At 32.6% G+C, this 16,304-nt stretch overlaps 1 protein-coding gene across 1 annotated transcript in view; it reads left to right on the top strand.

Annotated features, from left to right (window-relative positions):
- LOC125069715 overlaps positions 1–16,304 on the top strand; it is a 164,634-nt gene that overhangs the window by 21,083 nt on the left and 127,247 nt on the right. The window contains exon 2 of the mRNA XM_047679268.1: positions 9,980–10,196. Coding sequence (XP_047535224.1) covers positions 10,131–10,196 — 66 coding nt within the window. The 5' untranslated portion in view covers positions 9,980–10,130. The remainder of the gene's footprint in view (positions 1–9,979; positions 10,197–16,304) is intronic.

Raw genomic sequence — 16,304 nt, 5'->3', positions numbered from 1 at the left:
AGGTAGTAAAATTATCTTATTAAATAAATGACGTTAAACAAGAATCCTTTATAACCTTTTAACGAAATATCAAAGTGCTTAATGCGTACATTGTAGCTGAGGTCCAACGGCTAGGACTCGGAAATCTTAACTGGCGATTACAGCTTCAAACCCGGGCAAGCATGTTTTTATACGACTACTTAATTTGTGCTTTTAATTCATATCTGGACTGTGAAGGAAAATATCGTGAGGAAACCTGTACGTATCGTATGAAATTCTTGTCCATGTGTATAACCGGCATCGGAACCGCCTGTTGGAGTAAGCTAATAACCTTATGCTACACGGTTATACAATATTATGCAAAACCAGAACCCGTAATATACTCTTAGAATATTAACTACTAGTCGTCGCCCGCAGCTTCGCTCGCTTTCCACTAATGAGTCGGCAGGTGCTGGACATAAAAAGTAGCCTATGCATGTGCCTCCTTGGAATTCAAGGTTGCTTCTTAGCAAAATTTCATCAAATTCGGCTTACTGGTTTTGCCATGAATACAGACAGACAGACGGAGTTAATATAGCATTTATAATATTAGTGTTAATTAACTAACTAATCTACAGATACTACGGAATGACCAATTGAATTTCATATATATATCAAAACGTTGGCGCTCCATTCAAGCTCAGTAGGCTTTACGTAAGGCTGTAGCTTAAAGCCCTTGGCTGGCTCTACAGCGGATTCAGAAACTGATATAATATGTAGTCCCCACAATGTTTACATTTCTCTCATATTTACAGTACACGATGGATAAAAAATGTTTTACTGAAAAATTAGTCGCCGCCTGCTTAGAACGCCCGAATTAGAACCCTCGACCATCCGCTAAGGTCCGTAGTCATTGATCTCCTGGACCATATTGTCTTAAACTTAATACGGACTCCATAAAAGCAGGCAACCTGCTAAGTGTTGTTTAATTAAGTCCATATCAAATTTTTAATTAAAATCACGATTCAGTAGCGCCATGAGAACTGGATGACGTCACAGTTACCATATTGCCATATTTACCGAAAACCATCCTTAGAATTTCGCGCCGGTTACCTTTAAACTGTATTTTATACGAAAAATGACTTTCTACGCATAACAATAGAGTTGATTCTTGTTTGGTGACATGTCATGTTCATTTGCAGTTACCAAGGAAAATAGGCTTATTGTCAAGTGATTTTAGATTCTGTTACTCTTAACATAAAGGTTATAACTAGTTGTGTGATTTTAGTCGCAATCTTACGATTTGATTTGCATTCGCAGCATATGGCGGATGTTGAAGTTTTTGTAGGGGTTGGGGGTATCTAATTAAATCTTTTCGAAATTATGGTCGATGAATCTTTGTTATACAATATGTATTTTAATAGAGACATAAGTATTTTTTTTATAAAAATTAGAATACTAATATACCTATTTAATACACAAGTTTTGCCTTTTTCATTCTATTATATTTATAAAGTTGGTACTAAAATTTTATATTTCTTTTACAAATAAACAAAAAAAAACTTTGAAAACTTTATGATAATTTAATAAGAAAAATCATAGAATAGTATTCTTATCCTTGGCTTAAATATTTCCCTCAAACTGTTTTGCAAGAGTGTAACAGTTATTTTATTTTTTTCTATAAATTTAACTTCTTTTTTCATTATTTCAAATTATGTAATGGATGTTAAAAAGAATTTAATTTCAAACATTCCATCAAGCAAGTCATTTTAAAGACATTTTAGACTTATTATATTTATTTAATTGTAGTACAATTCTGTTGTTTGTCAAATAAACAGCGTGCAATGAAAAGGATATATGTGTGAGAGAGAAAGAAAAACGAATCGGACAACCAGCAGGTGGTAACTGACGTCTGGCCATCGGGAATGATCCGATGCGGTAGGGCTAGCAGATGCTGCGGTTAATTTTTTGTCCTCTTCTGTAAAATTATTAACTAGACTTCACTTTTATCTTAACAGTCCATGACAGTAAGTAGGTAATAAAAAAAAACGCTATCTGACGAATATGTAAAAGTCTCAATTAAAAAAAAAAACAATCGATGTGAATATTTGCGTCGTGATAAATTATGTTCCAAATTTAAGTTTGTTATTTTTTTTATTTAGCTGCAATTAGTTTGATTGCGTCTTTAGTGAATAGTGCCTCATATCCTTTTGTCACAGTTTACGTAAAAGTATAAAAATCAGATAAAACAAAAGTAATACCTATGTAGTAGAAACAAATACTTTTGAACAGTAAAGAACAAGTTAAGAAAAAGGAAACAATAAATATGACTAACAAAAACTTTTATGACTTTATGGCCACTTACCTTGAAGGTATTCAAGGCCATGACGTCATATAGTTCTGTTGGAAAGAAGTGGATACGAGCAATGACCGAAAAAAAAGTGAACAGGTGGTCTGCCTTTGACCACAGGCTTGAAATCTTGTTTAGGGTTGCTATGTAAATGTCTCATCGCAATACATTAAGTTGAACCCGTTTTACCATAGTATTATAATATGTAGTTATTTTTAATTAAGAAATAATTTATGCAATAATTTTCAACGAACATTTTTACACCACATTTATAAGACCTCCTTTTGTATAAACTTTTTTAACAATCTATCTGTATAGGTCAATAAGTCCTTTGATAAACAGTAAACGTACATTTGTATTATATTGTATTGTAATTAGTGTTGTTACAGTGCCAGTGATCTTATTGCCTTTCGGGAGAAACATTTGTATCAGACATAGTCGTTTTCTTAACGTAATATTTTATGTATTTTATACAGACTATCTAAGGGTTAGTGATCATCGTCGTCTGTAGACATTGACGCCACAAGAAAATTATTTCTTAATTAATTACATCGCCAATGCGCCACCAATCTTGGGAACTAAGATTGAAAGTCTGTCTTTGCTACACTGGATCACTCACCTTTCAACCTGAGATACAACAATACTAAGTATACCTATACGAACTAATAAAATAAGTCATGAGCGGTTAGCTTCTACCCCGATGGCCTTGCACAAAGCCCTAATACCAAGTTCATATTTCATCACAATTGCCAACAAAGTATAGTTATTATTCTTGTATAAAATACTCATTTGTCTTATCATAAATATCAATTATTTTGTCGCTTTAAATGTTAATTAAAATACCTACTAGTCGCGTTGAATTATTGACTTCTTATCGCAAACAATATCGTATCGTAATCAATTCGTAACGAGTACTAAAGTTAATGGCATTAAAAACATTTACATACATATATATTTTACGATATTTAGCTTATATAATAGTGGGATTTTATGAAATCAGCATATCATTTGAAAACCATTGACTTTTGTTATGTTCAGGTGAACTTATTCAAACATTGTCAAATTTTTTTTGATCGATAGTAATTTCAGTTAGTTACACCCAATCGAACGATTGAAAGATTTTGTTTTTCATTACGCCTATAGTATACACTTTTATATGTTTAAAATAAATACAATCAAATATACTAATACTGTAAATGCGAAAGTAACTCTGTCTGTCTGTTGCTCTTTTACGGCCAAACCACTGGAACCGAATTTGTTTAAATTTGATATGAAGCAAGCTTTAACTCTCATAAAAAGGTTTATACTTAACACCTGACAACAACTAGTAACAACAACAACCCCATAAATTTGATTTCAAATTAATTTTCAATAATCTTACACAATATAAAGGACATGTTATAAGATATTAAAAAGTCAAATTCTAATTGTGTAGAGGCAACCCTAGTTGTCTGTATCGGGCAGATGTAAGAACAACAATACGATCTTTGTTGTTATCTAGTGGGTGCGAATTCAACAATGTCGCTATTATGTGTTAAGGATGTTTCAAGCGATTTCGAACTTCTTAGAAGCAGATGCGTAACAGCTGATGGTACTAATGTTACAGTTAATCTCGTCTTGTTAATAGTGAAATTCATTTAAGGAATTTAAAAAAAATACGTATATTTTTGTATCTACTATAATGTATAACTAATCTAAAACTTACGAAATTTAAATTTAATTTTTAGTTTTTGTTTTAATTTCTTCTACAGAGTTGTATTTTTGTAATTAATATAATTTCTACTTAGATATATTTTTGTGTATTTGTATTATTTAATTGTTATAAAAGAATAGGTACTTCGAGTTTCTTGCTGGTGGTCTCATTCCGATCTCATAATTTTAAATTAATCTGCTAAAATTATTTTAAATGTGCTTAAAAAACATTTGCTAGTCACAAACATACTTCAACAGAAGTTTAATAAAACCTTTTAAAAAAACTTCATATAGCACATGGTCGAATCATTATACATTTAAATTATTTCGTAACACTTAGGAAATTAATTTTAACGTCCCCCTGTATGCCGTGACACTACCCCAGCCCGAGCTAATCGAAAATGGGGTGGATATTAATTATTATAACGAAATATCGTTTTCGCAAATAAGGATTCAGGGGGCCTTGACAAGATGTCCATTAAATATGTTTATATACAGCGTGTTTTTTTTTTACTTTCTTTATTTATTATTGCGTTCAAAGATATCAGATATATTTCATTTTATATATTTAAAATAAAAGTGAGTTGATTCTTTTAAGAGTTGTCATCTTTGAATGCGTGCACACTTTTATCTCGTACGTGACAATGGAGTAAGTTTACTTAAATTTGTCCAATAAAGTATTTTATTAAGTCCATTTTTCTATCACACTATACTTGAAAATAGTCAGTTCTTATGACTTATTTATCTTTCACTTTCCATCAATAATATAATAAATGATTAAATAAATAAATCAAATCACGCGACAGTTGCGAAACTAAGTTTCACTTGTTAGTTCAGGAACATTACACACAGAGACGTTGCATCGAATTAAATCTTGAAATGATAGCCTACAATCAAACCACTAATTACAACTCGAAATCAAAATATTCTTTATACAAGTAGGCTCATAAAAGCATTTTTGAATCGTAATGTTGCAGTGTTGAATTAAACGTAAAGCTAGCACCGGTTCGTAAAGTAAATTCTGTCTATTCCAGGAGGGATTTAAATTGAAAAAATTTTTTGGCGAAATCTTATAATAATAATAATAAATATTGGACAACATCACATACATTACTCTGATCCCAATGTAAGTAGCTAAAGCACTTGTGTTACGGAAAATCAGAAATAACGACGGTACCACATAAGTACACCCAAACCCAAGACAATATAGAAAACTAATGAAGTTTTTCTACATGGGCTCGCCGTTGCGTACCTATGAAAATCGATGTACTCACTACTCGACCACGTTAAACGTACTTTCCGATCTGGCGGTAGTTTTACATTTAGTTCAATACTGTAATGTGACAATCTAAACAATTTTATGAGCATATTTTTGGTTGTATTTCATTTAACTCAATACAGCTTCCAAAGGAGCCCATAAAACAAATTACACTGTACAGGATGTTTATAGGAAGCAACAAGATTTTTAATGAAAACGTACATGTATATAATTATAAATGCATCGCTTAATAACAACGTAATAATTTCCTCAATTTACCAATATATACGCGTGTGACACGCGAACTCGGTCATCCGTCGCCTACTTTTCCGCTGATTAAATCACAATCGTACAGATTATATAACCTTAGCTTAACTAACACATTACTAACTAGACTAATAAATTAATAATCCGTTTAGTTGATGCTGAAAATCGCTAAAAGGTTTTTTGGTGATTTTTTTTTATTTTTTAAATAATAAAAATAAACGCTAAGTGGCATTGAAATTAGAACAGAATCAAATTATATAAATATTTGTGACATAATAAAAGATATGACGAAAAATAATCAACCTGTATAAATACAAAAAAAAAAAATCTCAAAATCGATACAGTAATATTTACAAATCCAAGGATTCAGATCGTTCGATATTATTGCGCCCGTGGGGGTAATTCAGGGCCTTTATATTCAATAGCCATAACGTATGGCACACATGGGGCTTTTATGTGGAGGATTAGAAAAAAATGTTCTATAGACCATTTCGTTTCCGTGGTGCTCATTTCGAAAATTACGACCGCGACAGAAACTTGTAAAAATTTAACAATCACATATTTATGATTTCGATATGTTTTTAATAAAAATCTATTTTTCCAATTTAATAGAGTATGTAGTACTTAGAAAAAGAGCCAATTCTTAATTTATACAAATTTTGATATCCGAATATATTTTATATTTAGATTATTAAACAATTAACTGATACTATCAATAATGTAATTGTTTTTATATTTATTAAATATTGAAATTGAAATACAGCGTCCGCCCGCTACTTGCCTGCATGTGAAGGGAACGCGGGGTGAGAATTTTTTATACCTTTTTCCGGGATAAAAGTACTCCAGCCTATTATCTGTCTCTGTGCCAAACTTCAGTCAGATTCGTTTAGCTGTTCTGGTGTATCACTCAGTCAGTGTATCAAGCTATAAAAAATAATTACATATGTTCATAGAAATTTAAATATGTTATTTTATTCTATACAAATATTAAAAAGCTTAAGATTTAGTCCGGACTAATTCATCTGCGTGATATTTTGCGTTACTTTTATTGACAAAGTTTAAATATAGGACGCAGGGAGAATGTGAAGATGTTGAAATTTCAACATCTCTTGATATGATTGTAATGTAGATGTTAGTTATAAAACGCGGAGAAAACCGCGCGCATCAACTAGTTAAAAAAATATTGAGCCTTTTGATATAATAAATACATTACATTATAAATTTCAAACAAGATTTTGTGTTGAAAGTAAAATTAAATTAAATAAGTTTAAAGTTACTGAAAAACTTATTTGAATACGACGAGGGCGAAAATGTCACTGAATATAATTTTTAATTAATTTTGTTTTTTTTTTAATAACGCGTTTTGAATAATGTATTTGTGATTAATAATTCAAAAGCATTCAATGATAATATTTAATTTCAAATTGCGTTGGTACTAAGATTTTCGAAGGTACCTACTCTTAACCCCTATCAGATCAAGAATACCACGAGGGTTTCTGATATTTTTATTCATATATTTTAAGTATAAAAGAGAAACAATCACAATTCTTTCCTCGGTTCGAAATAACGAATGTAACTACACTTAAAATGTAATTCATATTTCATAATTGTAACATTTTAACGACTGCCCAGAAAAAATTGTCGAATTAGTGTAAAGCCGGGGTCACTCGGAATGATGTAAGGTTTCAAAAGATACCCCAATATCCAACCATCCAAAGCTGGTTAGTTATTTTTAAGTTATGGTGTAATCAACAAAGAATCGTAACGTTTTTAACCGAAGTTAATCTGAAAGTCGCCACATAACAACACAAGTAATTAAACATGTACTCATATTGACTTCTGTTACGTCAACGTTGTTAGGCTGATCAACCATTCGACATTGCTTTGTATCATTAATATATATATATATATATATATATACATTATAACTTGTAAAAAGCGTGATCAACGGAAGAGCGGAAAGATGCACCAATGTTTGTTTAGTCTATGCGCAAACATTGGTGCACTTCTGTTTCTGTCTTCTGTCAAAAGTGCTTGTAAAAGCCTACTTGAATAAAGTATGTTTTGATTGATTGATCCTTAACACTAACCTATTGCCGATGAGTTGACAATCACCTTAAAATCCATATATTTAATATTATTATCCAGTGAATTGGATACTATACTCCTATATGCCGCTATAAATTCAAATCTCAACTTTAAGTGGACACTCAGCCTGAAAAGCTATGCATATTTGATACCAAAACTCAAACCCGAAACTAAACGTTAGAAGGTTTCCGAATTTATAATTCGCTGGAAATGGAAGCGGCATTTCCTACCGTTGTTTTATGAAAACATTTTCCAGGTGCATTTGTTATTCACGAGTTATTTTCGCAATTTATAATACAATAGTTTTATAAAAAAATGTAAATGCCTGCCCCTACATTACTCCACTGAAATCGGGATAGCGTCGAGTACAATTTCAATTGTAAATAATTGACATCATATTTCCAGTATAATTTTGAGTTAAATATCGATCCGAAATAAATCTATTATGTAAGATTTTTTTTTTACATTAATAGCCTGTAAATTTCTCACTGCTGGACTAAGGCCTCCTCTCCCTTTGAGGAGAAGGTTTGGAGCATATTCCACTACGCTGCTCCAATGCTGGTTGGTGGACACACACATGGCAGATTTCGTTGAAATTAGACACATGCAAGTTTCCTCACGATGTTTTCCTTCACCGCCGAGCACGAGATGAATTATAAACACAAATTAGGGACATGAAAAGTCAGTGATGCTTGCCTGGGTTCTAACCACTAGGCCATCTTGGCTCGGATTATGTAAGATGACCATTAAAATTAGTTATAAATATTACATATATATAAATACGTCAAGATTTTAAAAATTTTTACTTTAAAAATAACTACTCTCTCCATCCTAATAGACCAAAATCTGTAATACAATTATTAAATTTAGTGATGTATAGGTTGCACTGAGATCCTATTGTCGATCCTGACCTCTATCCGAAGAGAACAAATAAAATTTAATAAGATTGCTATGCAAGTAACATTACATAATTATCTTTAATAAATTAATAAAGAAAAACTTTAATAATAAATCAAAATTTGATACGTATGTGTATTGTAACAGTACCAGTAGTGATCAAAATTTCAGCTCAAAACTCAGATGATTTAACCCACACATACACACATAGATACCAGCTGTTAAATAGACAATACAAAAATTAAATACAAATTGTCTAAAACGAAACAATACGCGTGACATACATAGCTATTGTGATATACTCAAAGATTCCAACGAAATTTCGCACCAAACAATAGCATTACCATCGAATAACGATTTAACCTCATAAAGATGTGATTGTCTATTATGCCGACGCGATCTCGCTTCGTCTCCAGATGTACTTATACATTTTCTAAAATGAATTTAGAAATTCTGCTGTAATAAATTTCTTGAAATGTCTTCGTCACGTACTATCATTTTTTTTATGGCATTGGTTGGCGGACGAGCATATGGGCCACCTGATGGTAAGTGGTCACCACCGCCCATAGACAAAGGCGCTGTAAGAAATATTAACTATTCCTTACATCACCTATGCGCCACCAACCTTGGGAACTAAGATGTTATGTCCCTTGTACCTGTGATTACACTGGCTCACTCACCCTTCTAACCGGAACACACAATATACTGTTACTTGGCGGTAGAATAAAATCTATTTTCCATCATAAAAATGTCTGTTTTCAAGATGTGATTAAGTTTGACTGATTAGGGTGTATCACTGCTTGCTTGCAGAGCCGAGATGGCCCAGTGGTTAGAACGCGTGCATCTTAACCGATGATTTCGGGTTCAAACCCAAGCAGGCACCACTGAAATTTCATGTGCTTAATTTGTGTTTATAATTCATCTCGTGCTCGGCGGTGAAGGAAAACATCGTGAGGAAACCTGCATGTGTCTAATTTCAACGAAATTCAGCCACATGTGTATTCCGCCAACCCGCATTGGAGCAGCGTGGTGGAATATGCTCCAAACCTTCTCCTCAAAGGGAGAGGAGGCCTTTATCCCAGCAGTGGGACAATTACGGGCTGCTTATGTACTGCTTGCTTGTTTGGTACTCTAGAGCATCTGCACTACCAACTTTAATTTTAAGATAGTGTTATCATCAACGCCCATCGACATCATTACTTATCAGCGTAAGAAATATACCATTGCTTACACTTGACTCGCGAACTACGACAACAAAAATAATTGGTTCATTCCTGTAATTACACTGGGTCACCAACACTTGTCTTCAAACCAAAACAAAGTAATACGAAGACATTTTTTTTGTGTGAATAGCATTTTTAATCACTTTAATTACGACGTTAAAAATAAGCTATAAATTATTTAAATAATAAATATGACTAATATATTTGAAAATACTTTATACAAAGAATCATTTTATTTTGTTACAGGTCAACATTTTTGAAGTGAATAAAATAGAGCGACAAAGTGAGAACATCCAAGTGTTTTTCGTTACAAAGTGAAGTGACCGTTATGCCTTCCTAGTGCAATATGAGGCACCCGTGGCGCTGTGATCGAGGCGCGTGACGTCAGAAAAACAAGATGGCGGACTCTAGTCCTGCCACTTCCATCATAGAGGGCACTGTCAAATTTCGCGACGGAAAAAAGGTTTGTTTAAATATTACGAGTTATTTTATCTGAGCTGTCTATGCGAAATGATAAATAAGTATCTGTATAAATAGATGAGAATGTGATCGATCAAGATCGAAGCTATGAATAACAAAGGGTTTATGGGAAATTAATTTATTGTTGAGCGAATGAGGCCTCAATACAGTCTCCAATAAATTGAGCAGTATCACTCTTGTAGCAATTATTGGAATTAAAACACGTATATACCAAAGCAATGTCACCGTATCTCCCCTCTGTACACCTTAAAACACAGATATACTAATAAGAATCGCAAGATATACTCGAAAAGCTACTCTATACATTACAACTTAAGTACGAATATTGATTACACTTCACCTTCAAACAATGATAAACATATTTACCTATCACTTGATACGTTATCGATATTCAGAAATATGTCAATTTGAGATAAGATATATATGTATGTAGTGTATTCCACGACGCCCACATACAGTTACTCTAACTGAAAAGTACGTAGAACACATTCAAATGCATTTATTTTTCGGTTCTATGACGTAAAATTATAGAAATAAAGTCTATTTTACATTATATGGTGTTGTTGCGGATTAAATATATTCAATTATACAATTCGTGTCTAATTTGCTAACAATGGCGGACAGACAGATGGCAAATCATGATAAGATTCTAATGGTCTTTTATTAGTAGAGTTCGCCAGGTTTTATACTACACGATTCAAGTCAGCGTTTGTCTGCCATCTTTTATTTTTAATTTAATTTGTTCAATGTAATAATTACATATACTTAATTCAACCAATGGGTACAAGCGCCTGAAGGCCGAGTCTTTTTCTCAGACGCTAGGCTCTTCCGAGGAAATGATGTCTTTTTTTTTAATGAAATTTGTACGTGATAGTAAGTGGTCATCACCGCCCATAGACATGGGAGCCGTAAGAAATTTCAATCATTCCTAATATACATCTCCAATGCACCACCAACCTTGGGTATTAAGCTATTATGTCCCTGTACCTGTACACTGGTTCACCCTTCAAACCGGAACAACAATGTGAAGTATTGCTGTGAGATGGTAGAATATCGTACGAGTGGGTGGTACCTATCCAGTCGTGATTACAAAAAGCCCTACCACCAAGTAAGACGTGGTAAAATATGAAACAATAAGGTTTCGTGTAATTGTAAATATCGGCGGGAATCTTTGTAAATTTAATTCCCAAGTCAGTGTAATAAAAAAATCCGCAAACAAATGCAAGTGCACTCTATTGAATTATTGTCATAATCTGATGAGACGGCGGTTCGACCGGAGCAACGAACGGAAGGAAGGAACGGAACACAGCCGACTTCCTAGCTAAAGTGTGGTCCGACGAGGTTTGAACCACTCATAATAACCATTACACTGACAAGACAATTAAAAATACTAGACAGCTAAAAGACATACAAATAATATCTAAACAACATATAATAAAATTGGGGTGTCTGTTTGTTATATTAATACATCTGCTTTTTACTAAATGCATATGTATTTTTCCGGTTAATCTCTAGTACGGCTGCAACGATTTTGACGGGACTTTCACTGACAGATAGCTGATGTAATAAGAATTCACTTAGGCTACAACAATAACTTTTTTTTTAAAATTCTAACGCGCACGAAGTCGCAGGCACAGCTAGTAGGTCAATATAATAGTAAATTATTTACATTTTTCAACGCATTCTCAACACGCAAAAGTAAGTAAGTAAGTATAAGCCTCTTATACCAGGAATTAAAACAAAACAAGCCGCCAAAACAGTAGCCGTTTCTTCGAATTAAACAATCTAAATGCAAAACAATAAAATCGCCCTTATAACAACGTGATAAGAATGGAATTCCTAATCACGGGCCCTTTGCTAATCGAAAGGAAACACATGAATCAGAACGGTTAACATAGATATCATCAAAGTACTGTGCTATGACTAGGCGCCCGGAATTAACAACTGTCATCGTGACAAACATATCAATGTTCTAACATGTGGTCTTTTATACTCTCTTATCGATTTATATTACTATTAATAGGGCATAGATGCATTTATTATTTTTTAATTGTCTTTACATCCGACATAAATTGAATTAGATTTGTAAAATTAAATCATAAGAGATGGAATACGTATCAACCTAATAGAGAATTAAGAACATTACTGTATTCATAACGAGAAAATGTTTTGAAAATGTCAACGAGGAGATGTTATAATGTAAAAACTTTAAGTGCGGTCCCTCGTGTAATATTTTCGTGTGAACTCATCAAACATTATGAAACCCAAGGGTCGAAATACTTTCAAGTCATTACAAATACTCCCATTTTCCTACTCCAAACGTTTACCTTATGCTGTCTAATTCTTCTCAAGTCTGTGGTGTTCGTATTTAATAATATTTAAAAAATAATGTTTTTTGAATCGATAACAAAACGCAAAATTCGTATAATCGAGATATTTCGCTATTCAATCCATGAAATTTAATGACATGACAGTTCAGCGGGCGGCCATGTTTGACGTTAACGGGTGATTCAGAAAGTGTGTTCCATATTTAATTATTTATATTTATCTAGTTTTATTTATTTTACCCGCGTTTCGTCTAGTTGAAAAATAAAATAAGGTTTTCATCTATACTTATATGCCAATATTATAAATGCGAAAGTAACTCTTGTCTGTCTGTCTGATTCTCTTTCATTACCAAACACGCTTTAACTCCAAGTAAGGACAGGTGCCTGACAACCAACGAAGCCACCGGCGACAACTAGTATTAAATAAAGTTTCAACTTCCTTCTTCCAACTAAAGCATTTAGCTCTAGTCGGAAGTGGCATGAAGTTATAGATAAGATCAAGGTCAAATTAAAATTTACATTTCGTTGTGCAATTTATTATTAATATACAAAAGCATATGTCCGCTATATTGGCTATGTGCTGACGTCATTCATATCAATACAATATGATAATCGTGACAGTCTTGTAAATCTGACTATCTCAGTAGATAAACTCACTTTCCTCAGACATCATGAATTATTTGGACTTAGTATTTGTGGATTTTCAGGCGGGATATTTTTAAATTACTAGGGCTTTGTGCAAACCCACCTGGGTAATCTCTACCCACTCATCATAATTTCTACCACCGAACAGGAATACTTAGTATTATTGTGTTCCAGTTTGAAGGGTGGGTAATCTAGTGTAACAGGCATAAGGGACATCTAAGTGCCCAAGGTGGGTTGGGCGATGACGACGTTAGCAGCGGTTACTATTTCTTAAATGTCTAATGTCTATGGGCATTGATGCACATACCAAAAAACATTGCACAATATGGTCGACAAATTTTAAATGTGCCTTAAATTATTAAATTATTTCGACTAAAGAAAGTAATTAACAATATAAACAAATAACTCGTGTAAGCCCACACACAGCCAACTCAAAATGCATTTCGAAGAAATTCAATTCTATGAATGCTCTGTAGGCTCAGCACGTTTCAACTGCGTGTAAGCAAGGCTTGTTTGAAGTTCATTACGTATATATATACAGTACGTACTTAAGTATTTCCAGATGATTATAATCGTAATGTATAAAATCTCTTAAAAAAAAACATATTAATTAATAAATTGTTTTGAAAAAGTTAATAGCAGTGTTTCTTGTTTTTACTTGCAACTGTTCATGTAATTCATGTTCATGTAAAAAATTTGTTAATTTGTATGTCTGTTAAAACAATAATTGTAAAAATTCGATTAAATTAATTTAAACTTGTTATCTTAACATTTTTAATCATTCATTCACGAGAAGCGTATTTAAGTAAATATTAAAGTATAGGTAAGGTAAGACCCCCTAAAATTCCCACGGCTGGGTAAAAGTCGCAAAGAAAAGACTCATTCAACCATGTTGGCGTCATGCGGCTTAGTGGATACATTTGACAATTTCATCCTTCACATGATTCCTCACGATGTTTTCCTTCGCCTCTGAACCCGAGATTTATTATAGAAACATTATGATGTTGCAAACTTACTAACGTATCTTCTTTTAAGATCAACGTCTACTAAGTATTCATAAGACTTAGACAAGATGCAAAAAAACGATCACCAATATTCATATTAAATTCACAAGCATACAAAAAACTCATCAAAATATTTACATTAACCAACACGCAATCATTAATCGTTGTCTATTATTATATACCGTAACTAGGTTTTTAATCAAGCTTTACCGTTATTTTATAGGAGAAAAAAATTATGTCAAATATCATTAGTCAGAAATTGATTTTATTGTAAGGTCAATTTAAAATTACATACAACAAAAATTACAACAATCCAAGCAACGATGTAACACAAGTCGGCCAGCATCACGCCGACCGCCGCGCCCACATCGTTTTCCTTCCTCGCTGAGTGGTCAAAACAATACGTATCAATCATTGTGCAATATACAAGATATCTTAAACAGAAAATGAACGATATTATCGATTGTATAATGGTTAATATTATGTATATATTTATAAGTTTAACGTTCTTGTTTAAACATGCGAAAAACAGGAAGACATTTGATAGACATATTATCCACATCAAACCAGCCAAGAACCACAGGAACACTGCCAAGTTAGTCTCTTTCTGGAGCAGCTTGGACATTTCTGGTTTATGGTCTGGAAAAAACGGGATTATTATATTATAGTTTTTATTGTATTTTGAAACTTAGTTATAATTTTCTTTGTATACGATATAATTCTATGTGTGATAAGTTTTAGAATGGAAACAATTTATCTTAACGACTTTTGAAAATTGTTTTCAAAGTTCATGGTTGAAAAACGAAAAAACTCCGTTAAGTGAGATACTGACCTACACTGGAGAGTATAAATGTGAAATTATGCATAGAAGATCGATGACGTAGGTTCACCTATGTACTGAATCTATGAACTTTGAAAATTGAAAACATATAAATATTTATGCGAACTAAAGTTTCGTGGAAATACCTAGAATATGATATTTATTATACAGCCTAGTTCTTTTTATAGTGGTAGTAACTCCCAATGATAGATCGTGTTCGATATTTAAAAAAAAAAAGAATACAATGGTAGATGGCTTCTCGTAATTTAAACGTCTTTATCGATAATCTAACCGCAGGCGACTCAATCACAATAGGTGATAATTTTACCATTTACTACAAATAGTCACGTGTGGAGAATGCTTAACGTGTGACATAACAGCTACGAAATTTTGAAAGAGTGTGCACGTGATCAATATTTACACAATTAATCAACTATGGTTCAAGCAATAAATCTGTTATAAATATATATTTAAGTCATACAAAATAATATCATTACATCGTACAAAACAAAGTCGCTTACCGCTGTCTGTACCTATGTATGCTTAGATCTTTAAAATTACACAACGGATTTTGATGCGGTTTTTTTAATAGATAGATTGATTCAAGAGGAAGGTTTTTTGCTACGTAAATGAAAATGCAACATAAGTACAAAATATTCTAAGCAAGTATTGATAAAGCATGGTAATTTCCAAAATTCAAAAAAGAGTTTCATCTCAGCAGTGGGACTAAAGTCTGTTCTATATTTATACATAATATACACTTTACGATACCTGATAAGTACATGACTGTATGAAATGGTCCATAAACGAAACCGATACAAATACACGTCAAAGCAATTGCACAAGATGAGATGCGCCATGTCCAAAATTCGCATATCCGTAAACACATGATTTGCGTACATATTATAAAAATCTTTTAAAACCCAAAATCGGATCGATCATTTATTGTTAAATACATTATTGAAAGCAATCACGCAATTGTATACGTTTTATTGTCAAGTCTGACATGGTATAAATTGAATGAATGATTTTGCGAACGAATGAAAAACGTCACGTAACGAACATTGAGGTTTTAATTTCAAAGAAGTTCTTATATAATTATGTAGAATAAGTGTAAGACAATATATATTCAATATATATAAAATTCTTACATTCAATATATATAAAATTCTTACGTAATACTTCTATCGGATATCAATTTACGATACTTGTATTTTTCAGTATTAGTAATATACGCACGTAACCCCCGTATATCCCAAAACGAGGAGGAACGTTACAATGGATTTTAGTTAATT

This window comes from Vanessa atalanta, chromosome 16 (genome assembly GCF_905147765.1).
Source record: "Vanessa atalanta chromosome 16, ilVanAtal1.2, whole genome shotgun sequence".
Lineage (NCBI taxonomy): Eukaryota > Metazoa > Arthropoda > Insecta > Lepidoptera > Nymphalidae > Vanessa > Vanessa atalanta.
This window is presented reverse-complemented; position numbering and strand designations above follow the sequence as displayed.